This window comes from Liolophura sinensis, chromosome 1 (assembly GCF_032854445.1).
Source record: "Liolophura sinensis isolate JHLJ2023 chromosome 1, CUHK_Ljap_v2, whole genome shotgun sequence".
NCBI classification, from domain to species: domain Eukaryota; kingdom Metazoa; phylum Mollusca; class Polyplacophora; order Chitonida; family Chitonidae; genus Liolophura; species Liolophura sinensis.
The window spans coordinates 81,814,322-81,838,918 of NC_088295.1; the positions used below are offsets into that span (position 1 = coordinate 81,814,322).

At 38.3% G+C, this 24,597-nt stretch overlaps 1 protein-coding gene across 3 annotated transcripts; it reads left to right on the forward strand.

The window, feature by feature from the left end:
* Positions 1-651: 651 nt before the first annotated feature.
* Positions 652-23,207, forward strand: LOC135476183 (xylulose kinase-like). Of its 3 annotated transcripts, XM_064756120.1 has the most exons (20): positions 652-892; positions 1,515-1,594; positions 4,625-4,694; positions 5,040-5,120; positions 6,481-6,567; positions 6,998-7,090; positions 7,732-7,833; positions 8,281-8,412; positions 11,141-11,200; positions 12,669-12,750; positions 13,352-13,392; positions 14,197-14,312; positions 16,040-16,155; positions 16,626-16,699; positions 17,089-17,185; positions 18,569-18,589; positions 19,865-19,923; positions 20,380-20,467; positions 21,242-21,336; positions 22,060-23,207. In XM_064756120.1, the coding sequence occupies exons 1-20, from the start codon at positions 839-841 to the stop codon at positions 22,129-22,131; spliced, it is 1,620 nt and encodes a 539-aa protein (XP_064612190.1). In that variant the 5' UTR covers positions 652-838; the 3' UTR covers positions 22,132-23,207. The 3 variants fall into 3 exon arrangements, with proteins under 3 accessions (XP_064612190.1, XP_064612198.1, XP_064612207.1); XM_064756128.1 differs by lacking the exon at positions 18,569-18,589; XM_064756137.1 differs by lacking the exon at positions 652-892 and having other exon boundaries at positions 1,488-1,594.
* The last annotated feature ends 1,390 nt before the right edge of the window (positions 23,208-24,597 follow it).

Here is a 24,597-nt window from a genome sequence, read left to right on the forward strand (position 1 = left end):
TACTACGCAAAACTTCGTCACAGGTCTTAACTTAATCAAGTAACACATCAACTCTGCAATACGAAGTGTGGAAAGTAATAAAAGCTTGATTGAAATACATGAAAATGAATTACATGCCCTAAAACAACAAATCGGACGTTTTAAACTTATCTGCATGTGGTAGAAAACGGAATGAATTCAAATCAAAGAAACGTCTGACTCTATTGGTCAGTCTTCAGTTACCCACTTAATTACGGTTCAGGAAGCTGTTTGATTTATTTATTTATTTGATTGGTGTTTTACGTCGGTACCCAAGAGTATTTCACTTAAATACTGCATTATGGTGGGAGGAAACAGGGCAGAGCCCGGGGAAAGCAGGTTTCCACATGGGTGAAAATCTTGTGCCAGCAGGTGGAAACAAAACGGAAGGTTACACAACTTAAGACAAACAAAATCTCGTACAGTATAATGACCCACGTACTACAGGTATCTCTATTTAAATGCAGATTAAAGCAAACTTTCATGAGAAGTATAATGTATTGTTATATTTTTTCTTTATTTAATTACGTAGTATGTAGGTATAAATGTATTCACCGGTTTCGTGTAGCCTATTATTTGTCCACGTATTATATATTATAAAAACTTATGTACCTGTTTTGATTGATCGATTCTTTGAATGTTGCTCAACACCAAACTCATAATAGTAGGACTTTTTAAGTGATAGATATTCGCCATAGATAATCTTATCATGGTTATGTCGAGCAGTTTTATACAGACCACGGGTGTTCCACGTGGGACACAAAAATGGGGCGGGATCATGTCAGTGGTTCGACCTTCACCTTAACTGGAGTGCGCTATCATGGCGGGGAAAGCAGACGGCACATTCTTAGGCTTTGACTTCAGCACTCAGCAAGTGAGCTTTATCGTAATGGGGAGACTCAGGTGCCTGTGCACCAGCTAGTAACCATCTCAATGCACAGAACGTCTTGTCGATGAAGAAATCGCTGTCTAGTTAGCACGGAATGATGCCCAGTTGTCGTCTCATCGAACTTGTTATTCCCAAAGTTATCTCCCCTTAATTACGATCTTTCATTTTTTTTGTCCACTGTATGTTGTCGTCCTGGTAGGTCTGTATGAGCTGCGGCCAAAAGACTTCGCCTTATTTTGTCTGTATGCAAATTAACGGTAAACTTATTTTGACGTAGTCCTGACGTAAACAAAGGCCAAATTTCTCCCCATACATAACTGTATAATTATAGTAATATCTATCCAAGTAAAAAATGAACTTTAACCTACCGGTACAAATAAAATAAAAATTGCTTTATATGCCAGATTTTTGTACTTTTTCCGTACGTGGGAAGGCCTACCAGGTTCTGGGTTTCCCCCCAAGGTCTGCCCAGTTTCCTCCCACCATAATGCTGACCGCCGTCGTGTAAGTAAAATATTCACCAGTCAAATGAATAAATATGAACACTTACATGTACCTTTTTTCTTCGCTAACTCATGGTATTATCTTTGCATTTTGTTGTTCACAGATAAAAGTTATAGCAATCGACAATAAGCTGGAAACTATTCATGAATCTGCAGTGAAATTAGATGACTTAAAGGAATTCAAGTAAGCCTATGGGAAGGCCATGCGTGTGCAAAAGCGTGCATGTCTCCGAATAATTCGTGTTGTGTATTAAGGAACACAGGGAATTACAGCCAAGTTGAAATACCATAAATGGGGTGAATTTGGACAGTTTACCAAGTTTCCGGAAATGAGATTTTATATTTTTACATGGAGACATTTGCCATGACTTGCCCTATATTGAAATATTCCAAGCTGGTCGCTGTTTACATTTAATCTACATATATAGATTTATGACATGAGAAAATTTATTTGCTAAATAGCGTCTGAAAACACCCCATATGTTGGGGTGACTTCAGACACAATTTATTAACAGGGAGATGCTAAAAACAAGCCGTTTATAGGAACAATTCAGTCTTATAAGATGGTTTATTTAAAGACTATTGGGTATGGTTAAGGCTAACATTTCTTTCACAAACAATTTGTATGTTAAAGTGAACACTTTAGTCCATACCAATGTCATGACCAATTAAAGTCAAGAATCCAGTGAAATACACTGGGAATCATAAACACTGTTTTGCACATCCACTCAGAAGCGTTGGCGTCAAATTTCAGGAGGCTACGAAGTTTCTCCAGACAACTGAAAGTTACAGCTATCTGGTCAAAGTCCACCAAGGCCTTGTTGGGCTGGTCAGGATAATTAAAAATGTTCTTTTTTAAGCCTTTGCGCTGAAAAAAGGACGCCTCTAATTTGCAGTCTTCAACGTATATCATTACCATCATGGCTATGAATAGATGCTTGGACCTCTCACCATATTTCACTATAACCCGTGAAATGGCCTGGATTCAAAAGATGTTCGCTCATGTTGTGTTGCAACATCGTGGCTGCTGCTGTCATTCTCTGTCTCCATTTTGGAATCCGTGTTCATGTTGCCGTCAACATCGTTGGTTTCACGGTCCTCAGTTTCCATGTTGTCAAACAAAATGCTCTTGCTTGGCGACACTTGGAGCCATGTGGCTCGCTTTTTCGGGCGAGCAGCATCCATTTCACACATATCAGTCAGCAGCTTCATGAATGAAACATCTATATCGCTGGCAGGACTGGTTGGAGTTTGGTTGTTATTTTGGCTTAATACAGCTGTTGGATCGTGGGATTATGCCACATTTTCCTGGGGAAAACATCTTTGGGTATCGAAGAACATCTCCTTCCCTCTCCTGTCATTTTCCACTTGACGCCAATACATTTTCATTGGGCCAAAGATATATGAAGGTGATATTAGCCTCTTTCCATGAGCGGATAGATGACTGCTCAAATTGTTACAGATCAGCACCTTTTCTTACCATCTAGAGGTCTTACATAAGGGAGAACCAGACTACAGAACCAGTCCTCAAAACATACCTTGTCAAACCATACACTTTTGCTGTGATTAAATCGGCATCTATTAGGACTGCCAGCTGTCCAGTTATGATATAGATGTTTGGCCTTGTATACAATGCAGCAGGGTAAGATGGTACCATCCCTTAATCCTGCAAGCATTAGTGATGTTGACAATTTTGAGGAATCCTGTATTCTTTCTGGATATCAACATTGTGTTTCACACTTTTTTGCGTCCTGGGTCATCTGTTAAATTTGTTTCATAATAGTTGACCATGTTGCTGGGTGGTATACCTTCTACCTCCCGTTTAAGGATGTCAAAGAAAACCCGAATTGTTTCGGGTCCCACCTCTGCTCTCGATAGCTTAACATTTTGGAAGAGTCTTTCTGACGGGAGTCTGCTGTGATACTGGTGATTCTGCCCACTGAATTCCTGGTAAATTGTTGCTAAACTTCCTTACTGTTAGAAATCTGCTGTCCAGATACCCCTAACTATGCATCGTTGAGTTGATCGTTTAACATTACATTCCTCAACTGCTTTTCAGATGCTGAAAGATTTTTCCTTAACAGCCTTGACTGGCAATTTCAACATTTCAAAATCGGAAGAATTCATTGGACGGGCTCTCACCCGTTTCTGGTACTTTCATGGCATATTTCGAGACTGTATTCGGTGCTCTAAATCAGTGCCTGAATTCACCCCACACTGCAAGATAATAGTAGCCCGAAGTACAAAATGTTGAAAAAACTGGAACTACCAATGCAAAAAGCTTCAAATGAAAAAAAAATATAATATTTGGAATAATTTTATAATTAAGATATAGGGACTTACCACTCTGACAAAGAACTGATCGTGAAAACAGCTGATATGGATAAGTCCCTTACAAAGCTTTGCACATAACTTTGCACATAATAATACCATAATCAGTGTATCAATTGATATAAACATGATGGAAAATTTGGAAAGTCAAAATTATTCTTTTGTTTCTATTTATTACATATAATGCAACTTGTATCTTTTTTTGTTATTGCTGTCCAAGTTCACCTCACTGTCCCGATTCATCCCAGTTCACCTGGTCATGATTCAACCCAGTTCACCTGGTCATGATTCAACCCAGTTCACCTGGTCATGATTCAACCCAGTTCACCTGGAATGTCGCCTGTCATGAATGAAAAGTTACATGACTTGTTTTTGACAAGTTGAAAAGTCATATCATGTAAACCCAGCTAAAAGTGCATAAAATGAAGGATGTTTCTGTAGTCTACATTTAAACCTGTAAATGATTTAAATTTGTTTTCTCTCAGGGATTAGGTTTCAATTGGTTGTGACTCTCAGCAATGAAATTTCAATTTGTTGTGTCTCTCAGTAATGAATTTTAATTTTTTGTTTCTCTCATTGATAAGGTTTGAATTTGTCATGTCCCTTATTGATGAGGTTTCAGTTTACCGTGTCCCTCAGTGATGATCATTCACATTTTAAGTGTCCCTCAGTAATGAAGTTTCATTTTGTTATGTCCCTCAGTAATGAGGTTTCATTTTGTTGTGCTCTTCAGTGATGAGGTTTGAGGTTTCTTTGTCCCTCAGTAATGAAGTTTCATTTTGTTATGTCCGTCAGCATTGAGCTTTCAATTTGTTGTGCTCCTCATTGATGAGGTTTGAGGTTTATTTGTCCCTCAGTAATGAGGTTTAATTTTGTTGTGCAGCACTTCAGGCGGATGCCATGTCCATGATGACAACCTCACAGTTACTGCTCCAACCATCATGTGGGTCAAGGTAGATAACTCCACTATTCACAGACTTCTGTGGATTTCTTCATCCTCAGACCTACTACCTAAGCGAAACTCAGGGAATGAACTAATAATCTTCAGTGCAGAAAGCATACTAGTACACCTAAAATCTAATATGGTGCTTATGAAAGCTAATTAAATATTATCTTAACCTGTGCTGACAAGAAATAAATATACAGGTACATGTTCATGTAAACTATGTTGAAATAAGTTTATTAATGTTCCCGAATAAGCCAAGTGTATATTTATATTGATATCAGAAAAGCACAAAGCACAAACAAAACACTGCATTTCTTCTCCAGATTGATATGGCTCTGAATGATCTGTTTAGGCTTTGGATATTTTACTTGACAACATGAAGACCTCAGGATTTGACTTCTCCAGGGTGGCAGCTTTATCTGGATCAGGACAGGTACAGTTCTCAGGACAGTTGCGATTCTCAGGAGAGGTGTGATTCTGAGAACAGTTGTGATTCTTTGGACAAATATATGATGTTTCAGGACAAGTAAAACTATCAGAAGAGATATTATTTTCAGGGTAGGTATGTTGTCTCAGGACAGGTATGATTCTCAGGACAAGTATGATTCACAGAACAGGCATGATTTTCGGGATAGGTATGGTTCTCAGGACAGGTATGATTCTAAGGATAGGTATGATTCTCAGGATAGGTATGACTCTCAGGCTAGGTATGATCTCAGGACAGGTATGATTCTAAGGATAGGTATGATTCTCAGGACAGGTATGATTCTCAGGACAGGTATGACTCTCAGAACAGGCATGATTTTCAGGATAGGTATGGTTCTCAGGACAGGTATGATTCTCAGGCTAGGTATGATCTCAGGACAGGTATGATTCTCAGGACAGGTATTACTCTCAGAACAGGCATGATTTTCAGGATAGGTATGGTTCTCAGGACAGGTATGACTCTCAGGCTAGGTATGATCTCAGGACAGGTATGATTCTCAGGACAGGTATGACTCAGAACAGGCATGATTTTCAGGATAGGTATGGTTCTCAGGACAGGTATGATTCTCAGGACAGGTATGACTCTAAGGATAGGTAAGATCTCAGGACAGGTATGATCTCAGGACAGGTATGACTCTCAGGCTAGGTATGATGTGTCATGATAGGTATGATCTCAGGACAGGTATGATCTCAGGACAGGTATGACTCTAAGGATAGGTAAGATCTCAGGACAGGTATGATCTCAGGACAGGTATGACTCTCAGGCTAGGTATGATCTCAGGACAGGTATGATCTCAGGACAGGTATGACTCTCAGGATAGGTATGATGTGTCATGATAGGTATGATCTCAGGACAGGTATGATCTCAGGACAGGTATGACTCTAAGGATAGGTAAGATCTCAGGACAGGTATGATGTGTCATGATAGGTATGATTCTCAGGTCAGGTATGATGTGTCATGATAGGTATGATTCTCAGGTCAGGTATAATTCTCAGAAAAATCATAAATCATAAAATCAGATTGAAAAATTGTGAAGTATGACAATAAATCCCAAGCACACAGACATACATATCAGATCCTACCTGTAGATTACATGACAGATGTCATGTCTAAAGTTTCTTCTAATTGATTTACAGTTGATTTTCAATTTGACAGCTTTGATTGGTTGTTTTAACTTCTTCCATTCTTTTGAGGGTTTTTTTTGTCCAGGCAGGCTTGTAGACAAACATTGTGGTGTTGTATTGGAATCTGAAACAAGTTTTCTGCATTAAATTTTTCATGTCTTCACTCTTCTTGTCACTTGCAGCAACATGGCAGTGTGTTTTGGAAAACTGGAGCCTTGGAAATTCTGTCAAATGTTCAACCCAATAAACAGCTTCATGAGCAACTGAAGGTGGTATTCATGTATTTCTGTATATCTTGTTCTTTGCACAGCACATACATGCCTAATTAGAACTACATATATGGAAGTAAAGCAATATGTTTTAATATGTCTGTACAATTAAGTAAACAAATTTTGGTTAATTTAAATAAATGGATGTCAAAACTTCTCCCACCCATGAAATCCGGATATAATACTGTTAAGTAGAAATTTCACACAGTTTTCAAAAGACTTAAAATTTTGGTTTCTTATGATAGATATATATCTCCACACAATTCATGTGACATGGCCACTTAGCTGGGGTTTGAACCCTTCAATCCATAGCCCTTGCTTTTACCTCTGCACCAAGAGAAAAATGTCTGGCTCAATGTAGACACCAAGTACATTTTTCCCTGTTCCAGTTATAGTTCAGTATATTTGCTTGCCTTCCATGTTACATTAGGACTGCTTCAGTGTAGCAGACTCTCCAATTTGGATGGATTCAAGTACATCTAAACAGTGCCGAGAGCTAGAACAGATTCTGGGTGGGCCACAGGTATGTTGTCTCAGAAATAAGAACAGACCCTGGACTGGCCACAGGTATGTTGTCTCAGAAATTATAACACAGTCTGAGTGGACCACAGGTGTGTTGTGTCAGAAGTTAGAACAGCGTCTGGGTGGGCTACAGGCATATTGTGTCAGGAATTAGAACAGAGTCTGAGTGGACCACAGGTGTGATTGTGTCAAAAGGTAGAACAGAATCTGGGTGGATCAGAGATATGTTGTGTCTGGAATTAGAACAGAATCTGGGTGGGAGGGAGATATGTTGTGTCTGGAATTTGAACAGAATCTGGGTGGGTCAGAGGCATGATGTCTCAGGAATTAGGACAGAATCTGTGTGGATCAGAGATATGTTGGTGTTTACATGGGCATTACATGTAGTAAGTACAGCTGTGCTGATGACAAAATATGAAGTACATTAGAAGATTTAATACAATTGCCAAGTTTTAAAATATATTCCTAATGCTGTAATAACTATTACCAGGTGGCGTGTCTAAATGCTTCATCTGAATGTAAGCGAATAAGTCAGATACTTTGCAGTGTTTCTTTTCATTCAGTAGTTCTGATATAGGTGTAAATTACACCAGTGAAATGGAGGATTTAAATGTTACATCAGAAGTTATATTTTCCCTTCAGAAAGTGGCAGACATTACTGGTTCAAGAGCATATGAGCGTTTCACAAGAAACCAGATTGCCAAGATCTACCAAACCAAACCTGAGGCCTATAATAAAACTGAGGTACGTGCTAGACTTAATTGTGCACACAGCATGTACTGTGTGTTACCAGCATTGAGTAGTTAGCGAGCTATGGCAGAAGGAGGTTCCTGAAAGTAAGCAAGTTAGAAACTCAGACTGTCAAGTTGTCCAGGAACAGCTGAGTTTCTAGCAATACTTGTAGTTTTTTTCTACCTTGCTTGCAGTGCTCTTCAGATTCAAATAATTTTGTGAAAAGTTTGAAAACTGTAATATTTTTATTTTTATTTTTCTTTAACTGGTATTTAGCATTAACTCTTCAAGGGCAGATAGTTATAAAAATGAAATGAGATGCAGTCTATCAAACAAAGCATATAAGCTAATTCATGCAATTTGAGTGCCATTAAATAGGTGTACTGATTTAAATTTCCATCATTACAATCCCACATGTAAGTCTTTCGGCCAGTGATCTTTCTATAAATCGTGTTGCAGAGGATTTCACTGGTCAGTAGCTTTGCTGCCAGTCTTTTTATCGGAGGCTATGCGCCAATAGATGACAGCGATGGGAGTGGGATGAACATGCTGGACATTCACTCACGCACCTGGTCAGAGCCGTGTTTACAGGTGAGATATGGGCAGCTGGTCAGAGCTGTGTTTACAGGTGAGATAAGGGTACCTGGTCAGAGCAGTGTTTACATCAGACATGATTTTTTTCCGCTTTTTCTTTGTTCAGTTTCGATTAATTTACCTGTTTTCCGTTTTTTTTTTCTGTGTAGTAACATTTTGTAAAGTTCCGATTTATTTCCTCAAAATAAAGTCGAAGATTCTGTCAATTTGCAGATGCATGGCTACCGAAATCTGGCATTGCCGGAGGTTATAATGTTATCTGAAAGTTATCTGAATTGTCCAGTCAGATCGTGTGTTTCATTAAGCCGAACTGTTTCAACCAATCGGGAACAAGATACCATTATTCGAAGGCAGAAGCAGAGCCAGCCCGGTCAGAAATGGCGGCAACGTCTCGGAGTATCGTGGATCGATCAGATAAAGATTTTGATGCGCGTACAGTGGACAAGGGGTTGAAAAACATCTGGAGGTGGGATTGGCTTGAACAGAAGGTCGAAGGGGAATACGTGGGAAAATTCATGAGGAAGATAACATCCGCCGGTTTGGCTTTCTGCGAGTTGTGCCACAACATGCCAATCTAAACATTTGACTGAAAATGCTGAAAATGACCTGTACACTACTAACAATGTCTGAACCAGAAAAAATCTGTTACATGTATTAAATTTTGGCTTTGGTACAAAAATGCATTCTTCTCTCTGTCCAGAAGATTAGAGTTCTGTGGGGACAAAGCAGATGGGAAAATCTGTAAGTCAGAAAACAGTGTTGGTTTTCTTCATATTTTACAGGATTCTAGTTTGATTTTAATAGCCAAAAACGTCCCAGAATCCATTTTCAGCCACACAGATTTTTCTAGCTTCCGGGGCCTAGGCGGCCCCTGGACCCCGGCCTTTTTGGGCTATGATAGTAAATTTCAGCTATTTTCTTGGTTCACCACAATCATGTCTGTTACATATGAGGTCTGGGTACCTGATCAGAGCAGTCCTTACAGGTGAGATATGGGCATCTGGTCAGAGCTGTGTTTACACGTGATATATGGACTGCTGGTCAGAGCAGTACTTACAGGTGAGATATGGGCACCTGGTTAGAGCAGTGTTTACAGGTGAGATATGGGCAGCTGGTCAGAGCTGTGTTTACAGGTGAGATATGGGTACTTGGTCAGAGCAGTGCTTACAGGTGAGATATTGGTAACTGGTCAGAGCAGTGCTTACAGGTCAGGTATGGGCACCTGGTCAGAGCAGTGTTTACAGGTGAGGTATGGGCAGCTGGTCAGAGCAGTGTTTACAGGTGAGGTATGGGCAGCTGGTCAGAGCAGTGTTTACAGGTGAGATATGGGTACCTGGTCAGAGCAGTGTTTACAGGTGAGGTATGGGCACCTGGTCAGAGCTGTGTTTACAGTTGAGGTATGGGCACCTGGTCAGAGCAGTGTTTACAGGTGAGGTATGGGCACCTGGTCAGAGCAGTGTTTACAGGTGAGGTATGGGTACCTGGTCAGAGCAGTGTTTACAGGTGAGATATGGGCACCTGGTCAGAGCAGTGTTTACAGGTGAGGTATGGGTACCTGGTCAGAGCATTGTTTACAGGTGAGATATTAGTAACTGGTTAGGGCCATGTTTACAGGTGAGATATGGGCAGCTGGTCAAAGCAGTGTTTACAGGTGAGATATGGGTACCTGGTCAGAACAGTGTTAACAGGTGAGGTATGGGCACGTGGTTAGAGCAGTGTTTACAAATGAGCTGTGGGCGCCTGGTCAGAGTAGTCTTTACAGGTGAGGTATGGGCATCTGGTTAGAGCAGTGTTTACAGGTGAGGTATGGACAGCTGGTTAGAGCAGTGTTTACAGGTGAGGTATGGGCAGCTGGTCAGAGCCGTGTTTACAGGTGAAATATGGGCAGTTTGTGCACTCTGTGAGTTTTTGACTTATAATGCAAATCTTGCCCAAAATAGTCCTCATGAGAGACCATTATTTAAAGGCAAAGAAAACATGACAACAAGGTATATATGAGATGGAAGCTATTAACCACTGTCCAGGAAAGTAGTTAGCTTTTTTTTCAGAATTTTTCTAATCCAATAAAATGTTTTTGAAACATCAGATTCTATGATGGTCTGAAGTGACCGAGAGAGTATCAGTGCCATCACATTCCTATTTTTACCTTACAGTACTTTGTTTTGTACGTCTGTTTGACCAAGTGGTGTATGTACATCGAATGTTAAGTGACAAAAATCTTATGTGATGTCTCTGGTTTGAATATGGTCAGAAAAGGTCCCCATAGATGCCAGTGTTCCAAATGCATTTTTGGGGGTTGAAAAATTGTAAAAAGAGTAAATGCAACTATTTTTGTGGACTGTTTTTAATGTGCTTTAATTTGACATATACATGTACTTCGCCTTAGTGTTTTCTTTGCCTTTAAAGTGTATGAAACATATATGTAGCTTCATCCTGCAAATTTTTGAAATAAATTTAAAATATAATTTATTTTCTATATCTTGACATGGTTTGTCCATTACTTTCATTTATTATTTCTATATCTTTATGTATTGTATGAGTATTTTTTGTGTTTGGCAGTACATGCAGTTTAGATGCCGTTCATTTGTTTCATACATGTTGTAAAAGACTCTGTTTGTACAGTATTTGTTAGAAATGGCCTATGTCTTGTCTGTGACCAATGGATGCCCAGTCTTGTCTTGGATTAGAGACTATAGATGTTAGTGGTATGCTTTATGTGTTACAGGCTACAGCTCCTGGCTTGTCTGAGAAAATGGGACCAGTTGTTCCATCACATAAAGTTGTGGTAAGATTTCACCATAGACTAGACAGATACATTGTACTTGAGATGGGGATTTGTGGTCACCTTATCCTTTTTATGCTTCTTTTGAAATGTAATGGGGAACATCTTGATCTGCACCTACACGTGTGGTTGTATCAGTGTGATTGTTCATGTGTGTGGTTGTATCAGTGTGATTGTCCATGTGTGTGGCTGTATCAGTGTGATTGTCCATGTGTGTGGCTGTATCAGTGTGATTGTCCATGTGTGTGGCTGTATCAGTGTGATTGTCCATGTGTGTGGCTGTATCAGTGTGATTGTCCATGTGTGTGGTTGTATCAGTGTGATTGTCCATTTGTGTGGCTGTATCAGTGTGATTGTCCATGTGTGTGGCTGTATCAGTGTGATTGTCCATGTGTGTGGTTGTATCAGTTTGATTGTCCATGTGTGTGGCTGTATCAGTGTGATTGTCCGTGTGTGTGGTTGCATCAGTGTGATTGTCCATGTGTGTGGTTGTATTAGTGTAATTGTCCATGTGTGTGGCTGTATCAGTGTGATTGTCCATGTGTGTGGCTGTATCAGTGTGATTGTCCATTTGTGTGGTTGTATCAGTGTGATTGTCCATTTGTGTGCCTGTATCAGTGTGATTGTCAATGTGTGTGGCTGTGTCAGTGTGATTGTCCATGTGTGTGGTTGTATCAGTGTGATTGTCCATGTGTGTGGTTGCATCAGTGTGATTGTCCATGTGTGTGGTTGTATTAGTGTAATTGTCCATGTGTTGAGGTTGTATCAGTGTAATTGTCCATGTGTGATTGTATCAGTGTGATTGTCCGTGTGTGTGGCATAACCTGGTGAACAGGGCAACAAACATACCTCAAAGCTAATTAAAGGATACATGAAAGATATGGTCCTAATTTATCAACATATAAATTAGGATGTGTCCTAAAGTATGAAAGGGTGCTTCGTGGCTGCGGGGGTTAGCACGCCAATGCCCCAGGAGCCTCTCACCAATGTGGGCACTGTGAGTTCAAGTCCAGCTCATGCTGGCTTTCTCTCCAGGCTTACATGGGAAGGTCTGTCTGAAGCCTACATGTGGTCGTGGGTTTCACCCCTGGCCCTGTCCCTAGAGCGTCATTCCGCTGCTTTTCAGCCTTTGACGGAAAATATACTTAATATGGAGGGGTAATTTTGAGATCAAAACTATATCTAAACACGAAAATATTTTGGTATGTTTTTTTGTATTCTATCAAAAGCGTTATCTTCAGTGTACAGTTGTTTTTCATAATTCTGTAACTGTTCAAATAGGGTAAAAAATCTTGTAGCACCATCATACACACTTTCTTACTAATACTGCCATTTAATTTTAGTCTGAGCCAAGGACATGCTTTATATAATTATTTATTGTGAATTTACTTTGATAAAGGAGATATATACTGTCAGTTATTTTGTGAAAGCAAAGAATGAAGTTTCTTGAATCTGTTCTTCTCATTACCAGGGCTCTGTGTCTTCATACTTTGTGCAGAGCTTTGGCTTTTCTCCAGACTGTCAGGTGGTTGCCTTCACGGGAGACAATCCAGGTAAATGTATCAGTTTACTGCCATCGTTGAACAACAATACCTAAGACACAGAAGGACCAAGTATATAACTTTGTGATGCAGCCTATAAGATGTCTGGGTTGCAATAATCTCAACATTATCTAACCTGCAGTAAAATCGAAACAGGTGCCCAGAACTGTCTTAAAATCTATGAAGTAACACTGCAGAGATTCAGGCATTTTCTCATACCATAGTGACAAAGTTTTGCTTGCCTTTTCTAATTACAGTATGTAATACTTTGTAGTTACCAGTTTTAGGATTTGAAAATTTGAATTCTTGAATTCTTATGGTCTTTTTTATATTAAGATTTTTTATTAATACAAAAGAAAAGGACATCTGAAAATAATTGTTGTACGGTGGCTATTTGGGACAACCTCTTGGCATAATAGAAATTTAACACATTTATGCAAGTAACAAAGATATTTAACCATAATTTTTTTTTGTATTCATAATTTTAAAATAGAAATGTTGTCGTAAGTAAGATTTAACTTTATGTCTGTCTTAATCCCATATTTAACGCATGTTTTTGGATGTGTATGTAACAAGAGATTTACATTCAAGCAATCCTTGTGTTCCTCCTCAGGATCACTGGCTGGGATGAGGCTAAAACAAGGAGACATCGCAGTGAGTGGGAATGGAATGTCAGCATGTATTGTAACATAAAACATTTTATCAGCTCAAATATTTATAAATATTAACCAACTATCCTATGATTCCCTGTTGTCATGTACACAGGACAGTATATCTGTAAGGATGTATTACAGGTCTGTAGTTTATGTGTAAATAAAACAATTTTGTTAATCTCAGAATACCATAAATCACGTAAAGTTTAGCAGAAAATTTCTGGTCGTAAAGGTTAGCCAATTTGAGATGACGGGAGAGTGATCAGCACTGTGCAGTAATCTCCAGTGACGGTCTGGCTGTTGGCCCTCACCACATGGGGTAGACTCCCAAGGCATGGACTGAGAGAAGGCTGATTATACACTCACTAGTCCAGCTAGACCCTCATCGAAACATCCTTTGTTGGGAGTAACAAGCAGTTGACTTGTTCTTAAGGTTGGGTCTGTTAGTGTTCCAAAAAAAAAAAAAATTTTTTTTGGATCCGTGAAATATTTTGCGGAAAATGATCCAAAATTTTCCCCGTCGGTTACTTCCACACAGTCTGAGATAGGGCAACATGACATAAGACCACTTGTCTTTTCTGTACGTCTCATGTGGGAAAGTCTGTCCTTAATTTACCTGACATCAATGGTTAATGTCAACATTCCAGGTCGACCAACCGTAAAACTAACCTTCATTATATAAGTGAAAAATTCTTGAGTATGTCATTTTTAACAATGTTCAAATAAATAAAAAAATAAATCGTTATTAGGTCTTAAATTCATGTACTAGAATCCAACCTTGGGTAGTTTGTTGTTGTTGTTGTAGATAAGCCTGGGGACAAGTGACACAGTATTCCTCTGGCTGACAGATCCTAAGCCGGCCCTGGAGGGACATATTCTGGCCAACCCTGTGGACACCTCAGCATTTATGGCCCTCCTCTGGTGAGTTACAACAATGCTACAGTACAAGATCCTGACTCGCATATCAGTCTGTTCTGTGCAGCACTATAATTTCATAGCAGTTTTGTGAGTACATCGTTACACATTTATAGAATGGGTTGTATGCAGAAGAAACAAAAGCTTATTGATTCGTACCAGTGCTACAACAGTACAGACTGGGCGACAGCAGAGTTCTTCATGTTCTTGTACATTAGTAAGTTTTCGATTTGAAATTATATGCTAAAGTGTATGTTAAGTTTTAAGTCTCACAATGATTCACATAAACGCTCAAAATTTTGTGAACTATCACTGACATCTCAGGATATCTGAGGATTACAGTGCTTTTATCCTTGGGAAACATGTCTTTTTTGTCCCGATGAGTCTTGGATATGATATACGAACACGGAACTGCCAGCGGATTTATTATTTGTCTTGAGTTGTGTATCTCGCCAGGTTTGTCTAAGTATTGAGTTGTGTATCTCGCCAGATTTGTCTAAGTCTTGAGTTGTGTATCTCACCAGATTTGGCTAAGTATTGAGTTGTGTATCTCGCCAGATTTGGCTAAGTATTGAGTTGTGTATCTCACCAGATTTGGCTAAGTATTGAGTTGTGTATCTCACCATATTTGGCTAAGTATTGAGTTGTGGATCTTGCCAGATTTAGCTAAGTATTGAGTTGTGTATCTCACCATATTTGGCTAAGTCTTGAGTTGCATATCTCGCCAGATTTGGCTAAGTATTGAGTTGTGTATCTCACCAGATTTGTCTGAGTTTTGAGTTGTGTATCTCGCCAGATTTGGCAAAGTATTGAGTTGTGTATCTCACCATATTTTGCCAAGTCTTGAGTTGCTTATCCCACCAGATTTTGGGAAGACGTCAGTGGCAAGGCTATTTCTAAACTTTGATGTAGAAATGTGATCTGTTTGATACCATTCAAGCTAATGTATACGCAAACGTATTCGGCAGAAACTTAGGCACTGGCATAGTGCAGTAAATGAGTTGTTTAAGAACTATTGCCAGCATAAGCATCAGAGAGTATTGTATCAATGTTTTATTAGCTGTCTACAATGCCAGAGAGATGCTATGTACTTTTACCCAGTGTGTGTCCTTCCATCAGTCTGTCATGGACAGTTTTCCGGAATGTTTTATTAGCTGTCTACAATGCCAGAGAGGTGCTATGTATTTTTACCCAGTGTGTGTCCTTCCATCAGTCTGTCATGGACAGTTTTCCGGAATGTTTTATTAGCTGTCTACAATGCCAGAGAGATGCTATGTATTTTTACCCAGTGTGTGTCCTTCCATCAGTCCGTCATGGACAGTTTTCCGGAATGTTTTATTAGCTGTCTACAATGCCAGAGAGGTGCTATGTATTTTTACCCAGTGTGTGTCCTTCCATCAGTCTGTCATGGACAGTTTTCCGGAATGTTTTATTAGCTGTCTACAATGCCAGAGAGATGCTATGTATTTTTACCCAGTGTGTGTCCTTCCATCAGTCTGTCATGGACAGTTTTCCCGAATTTTTTGTCATAGTAGTCCTTCATATTGAATTGACATTTGGTACATGTTTTCACAATGGTCAGTTGTCTATCAAGTTACAATTACAGATCAAGCATCAGACTGTTGCGATCATCTTTAACAAATTATGAATGATTGTTTTTTTGCACAAGTGATATCAGTAGTTTCCGAAGGACTTTTTAAATGGTCACAATTCATGTACATATTAACACACAGCTTCAAGAATGGCTCATTGATGAGAGAAAAAATCCGTGACCGGTGTGCTGGAGGATCATGGGAAACATTTTCTCAACACCTTGACTCTACACCGATGGGTAACAACGGAAACTTGGGTAGGTCTTCTGTTTGCCACGGATGTAGTGGGATCTGTCCTAGGTAATAAACCAAAAGTTTTCTTTGGCTCAAACAGTTCTATCTGTGTGTTTGTGCATTGTTGATAATAATAAAAAAGCTGTGATGAACAGTTGTGTAGGTTGCTGTGTTGGTCTATCATTTGCTTGGATTGTTAGTCAGTTAATCAGACTTTTAACCTCCCACCTTTTAACATGGGCTAGTCAGTTAACGAGAGAAGCAAGACTTTGCAGGAAGTCACAGCTGTTGTGAATTTGCTCTTGTTTTATATACTTATGGACATTCACAAATACAAGTATTTGACTGCATTTTCATATTTGTATATATTTTTTCTTAAGGTTTGATTTTGCCCCAGGATATATTCTTGTACATGTGTTCAGTAATATTTAAACCTAACATCTGTGCAGTTCTTAAGTTTGTAATTCACTAGAATGTATTTTGTAATCTGCAGGTCTTTATTTTGATGTACAAGAAATCTTGCCTCAGGCTGTAGGGACATTCAGATTTAATTCCAAAGGAGAGCAGGTACATTTATGACAAGCATTGTATGGAAAAGAGAAGCCAATAAGATGAATTCAAATTCAACTCTTGCTGTGTCAGCTGTGACTGTTCAGCAGAGTCTGTTGATTCTGCCTTAACCCATAAACATTACTGTCACATCTGATACAGGTATCTGTATTAGTGTGAAATATTCTAGAGTGAGGACAAAAATCAAGTGAACAGATAATAAGTTGAGAAATAAAGATGAAAATTGAGATGTTTCTAAAATAACAGAAAAAAAACATTACGAGGTGGATTAAAATGTTGGTTTCTAAAGTGATATGTTAAATGTTAATCTCAACTCCACATTGAATCATGTCAGAGAATTGTGAAGGCCAGTGAGAAGACCTTTATCCCTATTTACCTGTTCACAGGTATCCTCATTTTCAGATGATGAGGAAGTAAGAGCTGTGATAGAAGGCCAGTTTCTCAGTAAACGTGTATATGCAGCAAAATTAGGCTATTCCCTAGGTAAGTACAGCTCTACCCTTTTAATCATGCACATTGGCCAAAGCTTGCTAATATATTTCTGTCTAAGAAATAAGGCCAGCATGAAAAATGTTTTGCTGACTGCACGCCAAGTGAGCCTCCAAAACACTCTAAAGTGTTTATTAGGATTTTGATTCTGTGTTTCACCTAAACTTTGGTATATAAACATGTACTTTCAGAAGCACATGTAGGCCATCAAGGAGATCCCCAACGACTTTATTTTCACACTAAATGTTCCCTAAACACAATTTTTATGTTATGTTGGTCTGTGAACTGCATTTAAAAAAATATTATGTTAACTAGTTTCGTTTGAAAAAAATCCATTAAAGTTGGACCTTGTGCCAATCTTGTTGACCGCTGAGCCCTAGCCGAGTGAGGTCATGCCATGAATACCTGCCGGGATTATGTATTGAAAAGCCCTGCAAAGCATAGTCGATTCCATGCATTAGGCCTACCCACTGTGTGCTTTCCCAGAATCTGTCATGTGACTTAATCTATGATTACCCCTACATGTACACCTCTTAATTAGCACTCTGAAAATAATGTAAGTAAAACAGTTTTACAACATATATTTTTAAAGATAGGCGACCGGAGTTGTGTTAGATCTGAGAAAAGCCTGTACAGCATAGCGACTGGGCAATTCGATGACTCGATCGTAGCGGAGTAGATTTTCATATACTGCTGTTTTTCTTCCATTTTCGACATTTTAAACAATCGAAATGGATTTAGGGGATATCAAACTATCCATCTGCAGCTTGGATGGCCCAGCGCTTGGGATCTACTGTAAAATGATGCATTTGATGGCAACACTCTTGACAGTGTCTGATAAGAAATTAATCAAATCTCATCAAAATATTTGTAAGTGTGCCTATAAGGTAAATGATTCAGTAAGAATCAAGCAATATGTGTCACTTGAAAAATGCTCAACTTTAGATGACATACAGTACATATCTTTAGAATATTTTTCTTCTGATGTTAATTGTACGACATTAAACCCCAAGCACTCACTCATTCACTCACTCCTGATGTTAAAGTCTTTAATTCCCCTTCTTTTTCATCAAAAAAAAAAAAAAATCCTGCCCTCCTAGCCGCTTTGTTGTCTGGTTATACTGTACAAAGAATTTTTAAAGATGGCCTAAAATGAAGTATGTATTTTTTAATGATGGACTGAACACTCAGTCAGTACACGTATATTGAATACGAAAAACACAATCTTGACTTTGAACCTGTAATAATAGTAAGGATAAAGTGTGATAAATGGACTACAGTTTACCCAGCCTAGGTAGTACCAGTAGTTACCTTTTGTGACAGGTCTTCAACTCGTTACCTGGCCTCTTTACTAAGTTACCTCTGCACTACCTTCAGGTATTGACTGTGAGTTGACAGGTAATTAGGCTATTTGTTGTGGAGCTTGTTATTTGCTGAGACTGCATGATTTGGCTGAAATTCCGATATCTATTTTCTAAACACGCTGGCAGGTTATGTTCATTATCATTATTATTCTTTGCTGAGAGTTTCTGTTTGAATTCTGCATGATTTTGTTAATGATTGGTGACATAATATTGGCCAGTCACACAGGTATCTTATTCTTTATTCCCTTGCAATTATTCCTCAAGCAAACAGTATTGATGCTTCTTTTTTATACATGTATTTGTGTAATTAAAGAGTTCATTGTTTTCTGAGACATATCTAAGAACTACTTTGATGATTGTCATTATGCAGTCTGCATCCATCCAGTGTTGCATCTTATGTGAATGAGTGGATTCATACACAGTGACTTCCAAAGTCAGTGGTTTCAGGTTGCATTTTTCATTATATATATATATAACCTTGTAATGGACTAAATTGCACTGGTCTTTTATCATCAAAATGTGTGGGTGAAACAAAGTTGTGATTTTTCAGCATTATTTCTTTCATACATATAAGTCTTAGCATGGGCAAGAAATGATCAAATTGAAATACTCGTACTTTAGAATGGTTCTTATTAGAAAGTCAGAATATAAAGTAGAAATATAACTGTCACAGAAATGTGTTATATAGTTGCGAAGTTTAACAAACATTATTCAGTTTACGTCAGTGTATGATTTTGTCATGTGTAATGATGGTCTATGCTTGGTTGTGTCTACATTGTGGTATGTGCTGTGTCACCAGTGGTGCTGTTTGTTTGGGCTGTAGGCACAGAATGTTTTTATTTACACGGATTTGCACTTGTGTCTGCTTTCTTTGTTTATTTTGATAAAGTTGTTTTGATTTGCATGTTATATAAACAGATTAAGCCACATGTAAACTATTGAATAAGCTCATGTTCTAAGTGGCGGCCTCTGTGGCTGAGTGGTTAGTGGTATATTGCGGCTCTAGAGCCTCTCACAAGTGCCGTTGTTGTAAGTGTTGTTGTAAGTGCCGTTCCTGTCATGTTGAAATGTACTATAATTCTTCAGCCATTTCGCATTTTGGCAGGATGTTCATAAAAGCATTATTCTGTGTAGACTGATAAAATTGTGCTTTTTATGAATCCCTGAAGTTGGCCAACCCAACCAATGTAATCTTGTGTCCAAAATCAAACTGAAAAGGTGAACATCTCTGAAAGTTACCCTTTCAAAGGTTGAGGGTAATGCTAAATATGTAAGAAATGCACTTGTTATGTTCTTGCATGTACTCCAGGTCCAGAGAGTCGAGTGCTGGCCACAGGCGGGGCATCTTCTAATAAAGCCATTTTACAGGTGAGTCAAAATCTCGCTGTGGTGTTATGTTAAGAGCGCATATTACTTGTATGGTACCATGAGTTGTTGGTTCAAATGCTTATATGCTTGCACCATCATAATGAAGCTGTACGCTTGGTGGATTAGGGTGCCCAAAATACAACCCTGGATACTTTAAAAATTACATTGTGAGAGTCATTGTCCAGAGAAACCTGGGCATGGCATGTTAACAGATGTTGTCGGTTCAGACCCCAACAGGATCACATACCTTTACCTGTGAAACTAATTCACCAAGTTTGCCTGCTGTTGTGTGGTTGTGTACATTTTTGTACTGTTCACCAATTTTGCTATTATGCATTGGTAATGCAATAACTTCAGACATACTGTAACATATATTTTTCTGAAAAATGATAGTTCTTAAGTTCTTATTTGACTTGAGTTATGCAACCGATGTATTATGAATGTTATTTTGTCCAGGTGATGGCTGATGTGTTTAACTCTCCAGTCTATATTCAAGATGTAGCCAACTCGGCCTGCCTGGGTGGGGCATACAGGGCCAAACATGGTTTGTATCTGGTCATAAATATGAAATATTTTGCTTACAATTTACATTTACACATGTACTTTCTCTGTGCATTTTCATTTTTGTGTATTCTTGGGCACAGTGACAAGTTCTGGTCATATACATATAGATCCATAAATGAAAACACACCTTTATGAAATGCATTGTTCTTAGTTTGACAGATGTAATTAGACTCACCAAAAACTGCTCATATTAAACAATAAGGCACATATATTGTATATATATTGTTATTATATAAGAATTACAGACGTCGTGCTGTAATTCATCAACCTCTTTGCATATTTGCAATGTGTTTATTCCAGCATGTTGTGAGGAAATTATAGACTGACAGAATTATAGTTTCTGTGAAGCCCTGGAGTTTGTCCATCGTACCAATATAGTTTTGTCTCTAAAATCAAATATAAAAGATGCATAAATTCCTATTGGAAAGGGTTGATGACTTAGGGTAATTTTTCGTAATGCTTCACCAATATTTGCATGCTATAGGGTGTTTTGAATGAAAATTATGCATTTTTATTACAAGTATTGTAGTGATAAAACTAAATTGGACATAAATAAGCAACTTTGAATATAATTTATAAATGTGTATTAAAAAGTTGTTTAGGAATTTGGAACTGCTTTGATGAGCTTCTGAAAAACAGGACTTTAAAAAGAGCATTGCATGCATCAAAAAAAGAATGCCTAAAAACCGCCTGTCAACATGTGAGAATGTTGCATGTTGTAGGATGTAATTTCTGTCTTGACAAATGTTTACAGGGCTGATGGGTGGATCCAGTGTGCCCTTCTCTGAGGTAGTGAAGGACGCCCCAGACTTTACCCTAGGTGCCACACCGAACCCTGAAGCTGATCAGGTTAGTTCATATTTCACTGCACTCAGTTTTTCCATCCTATGATCAGCACTTTGCTTCAGCGTTTGACTGTTGCCTCTAAGCTGCTCTGTGTCTCCCTTCAGTTCTGACCAGATTCTCCGTTGACTTCAGGTCAACACGGCAGCAAATATGTACACTTCTAGTGCTAGCTTCAGGGGAGATAACTTAGATCACTTCTGGGCTCAACTGGCAATAGGGCCTCTATTTCTAAACCAGCTTGACTATTTTTTCATGGTGATTTGAAGATGAAGTTTTGTTTATATGTATATTTATTTGATTGGTGTTTTACGCTGTTTAGAGTTTTGTAGCTAGAATAATTTGATGATGAATGATTGTGTTAATTGGCATAGCTGACTCTGCAATATTGCTGAAGTTGTGTTTAGTCATAATCATAACAGAGGTGAAATAAAGATATTCAGCCATCAAGACTTCAGTTAGTGTCATTTCTATATACATGTAAAATACCTGCAGAAATGAGAAATGAGCATTCATTTCCAAGTTGTTTATAACATGTGAGTGATGATAGAAGATTGGGAAGGAATACTTGGGATTTAAAACTGCTCTAACAGTGATTGACTTAAGAGGCTGAATTAAACTCCTCTGGGGGAAAACTATGAGCTGGCTTTTAATTGTAACATACTGCTTAAAGAAAAAATAATGTTATGGAATTTCTGTAAACTTGTATCTGTTATGCTTTTTTTCCAGATCTATTTGAAACTGTGTGAAGAGTATAAAAAAGCAGAGAATATTGTGCTGAGTGAGCAGACCATATCTTGACTTGTGAAATACAACATGGGACCAGTAATAAGACTGATCAACTATATGCTAATGGTGGAGTTAGGATTTGGTTTACATGACAATGCTGCACCAGTCATGCCAGTCATTAATGAATTAATCGGTAAATTTTTAGCCCACTAAGAATGAAGCTTTAACCAGATGATATTTTGTTGTTTAATAGTGGTGCTCAGTTTTGTTTTCATTGATGTTATAATTACATCGCTGTGTGTGAGCCTTTATATTGGATAGTTTTCTTCTCATAATCTGACAATCATTTTCAAACTTAAATGGAAGGTACATGTAGATGTGAGCAGAAATGTATGCTTTTTCTTCTGATCATTTAACATTATTATAAATACCTGACCCTTGACTTGAATTCTGCAGGTTGTGATATTAAAATACTTGATTGTACATGTAGATTTTAAGATCATAACTTGTGATAAGACCAATCTAACAAATGATTACGTATTAATCCATTGAAATGTTTATTATGTGTATAAACACGCCATATGAGCACTATGTGTAATGTAATGCTAACAACTACTTTGCAATGATCTGTTTTCCTTATGGATGTTAATGTTATGTGGGCTTACAGTAATATGCAGGTGCATGAAATAACTGTGCCTCCAGTATTAACCTGGTGTTTCTTTGGTCTTAAATGTTGTAGTTCTCTCTTTATCATTACAGCTATTTTGCTCGTATGATTGTGGTTTATTGAGTCCCTATGCATATTAAGGCATCTACAACATCCAGTCACTTGGCAGATGTTGATTTGCATGAGCTGGTCGGTTAAGAATAATGTATTATCAATGTTTTCTTAGTGTGTTGATTATTTATCTTTTAAATTGTCACAGTATTGTTATAGCCAGGTTCCACAGCAATTCATGCTGATCTTGCACTTGTCATTAATTATCATTCAACATATGTACTTTTTATCTAGAATTTACAAGAACATCGGTTGATTTATGCTCAAGCCAGATCCATTGTTCTACATCTACAAATGTTGACAAATTAGATTTTATATTGAAGATCGTATGGTTGTCCAGTTAAAACCGTACTATTAGTGATAAATAACTGCTATAAATAAATGCTATTTCTTCTTCGTTTATTTATTTAACTGGGGTTTAACCTCACTCTTTAGAACGTTTCACTTATACATGACGGTTAGTTTTATATGTGGAGTAAACCAATGGCCTTGGGCAAGAAACTGGCAAACTTTCCTATAGGATGTATTGATGTGTGTCAGATTGGTGGAAGCAACGTGATCTTCAACACTTTGTGAGAGGAAACCTATACTGTCCACGGCCGCCTCTTATTGCCTCCAGGGCTCAGTTTCACTAAGCGCACGTAGCGCTACGTTCACGAAACTACGACGACGACGACGAAATACCTACAGTACTGGTTACCATGGAAGATATATGCACTTAACGCTAAACGGGCTTTGTTAAACAGGCCTCTGAGGTATGAAATTTTCAGGTTTCCCAGTCCAGCTCATTTGTCCCAATCTTAACCACACAGCCAATACCTGCCTCCTCTGCACTATTCAGTGCCAGAAGACAAAATACTGTCACAAACTCTGTTGAAATGAAGCATCCACCCTGTGTAGGTATTTCTGTAAAGCAAAGGTTATTGCTAAGTGTTTGATTGGTTTATTTGAATGGAGTTTTACACCAGCCTCAAGAATATTTCACTTTTACGACGGCGGCCAGCATTGTGGTGGGAGAAAACCAGGCAGAGATCTTTCCACATGACTGGAGAGGAAGCCAGCTTGAACTGGACATAAACTCACAGCAAGAAGAAAGAGAGTTTGTCGTATGGCATAAAAACCTTTCATTCGAGTAGGAATACATTGTTGTGAAAGCAACATTTAAGGGTGGTGGAAATTGGATCGTTGGATGAAATTACCCCACTGTACCAGGTACCTCACAACCCTTCAGATTTAAAGCTGTCAATATATCAGCAAGAACAAGACTTCAATCCCTAAGTTTATTTATAAAGCTACTCCTTGCGCAAGCCATCAATGGTCCCAATATAATTCATATCATTAAAGTAATGTTTTACGCTGATAATTTCGCATGTGTGTCAGCTGTCCAGTTTGCTATTGGAAATCAACCAAGGAGAAAACCACTAAAACTTGCCAGATCTAATAAACCTTAGGATACAGTGTAACTCTTATGTATGGTGACAGAAAGACAAGTCTCTCAGCGGGCCTATTGTAAAACAGCATCATTATACATGTTGTGAAAGTTGCAAATCACATCACTTTAACAAAACACCACGGATTTTGCTAATTTACAGTTTGATGCCCTGTAACAGAAATGAAGCCACAATATGTAATATATCAAATACTGTTTTATTTTCACAATGTTAATTTGCAGGTACCTACATTATGATAGTACTCAGATGATGAAACCTGCCTTGTATTACTGGTATAATAAATTTCATTGACTAACTACAGGTACAGTT

What these genes read in the sequence shown, in the direction of transcription:
- LOC135476183 (XM_064756120.1), top strand. Translation starts at nt 839, where the DNA reads ATGGCGGGGAAAGCAGACGGCACATTCTTAGGCTTTGACTTCAGCACT. An exon ending in TTAATTCCAAAGGAGAGCAG is followed by an intron (nt 16,700 to 17,088) that starts GTACATTTATGA and finishes ACCTGTTCACAG; the next exon opens with GTATCCTCATTTTCAGATGA. An exon ending in AAAATTAGGCTATTCCCTAG is followed by an intron (nt 17,186 to 18,568) that starts GTAAGTACAGCT and finishes CACTACCTTCAG; the next exon opens with GTATTGACTGTGAGTTGACA.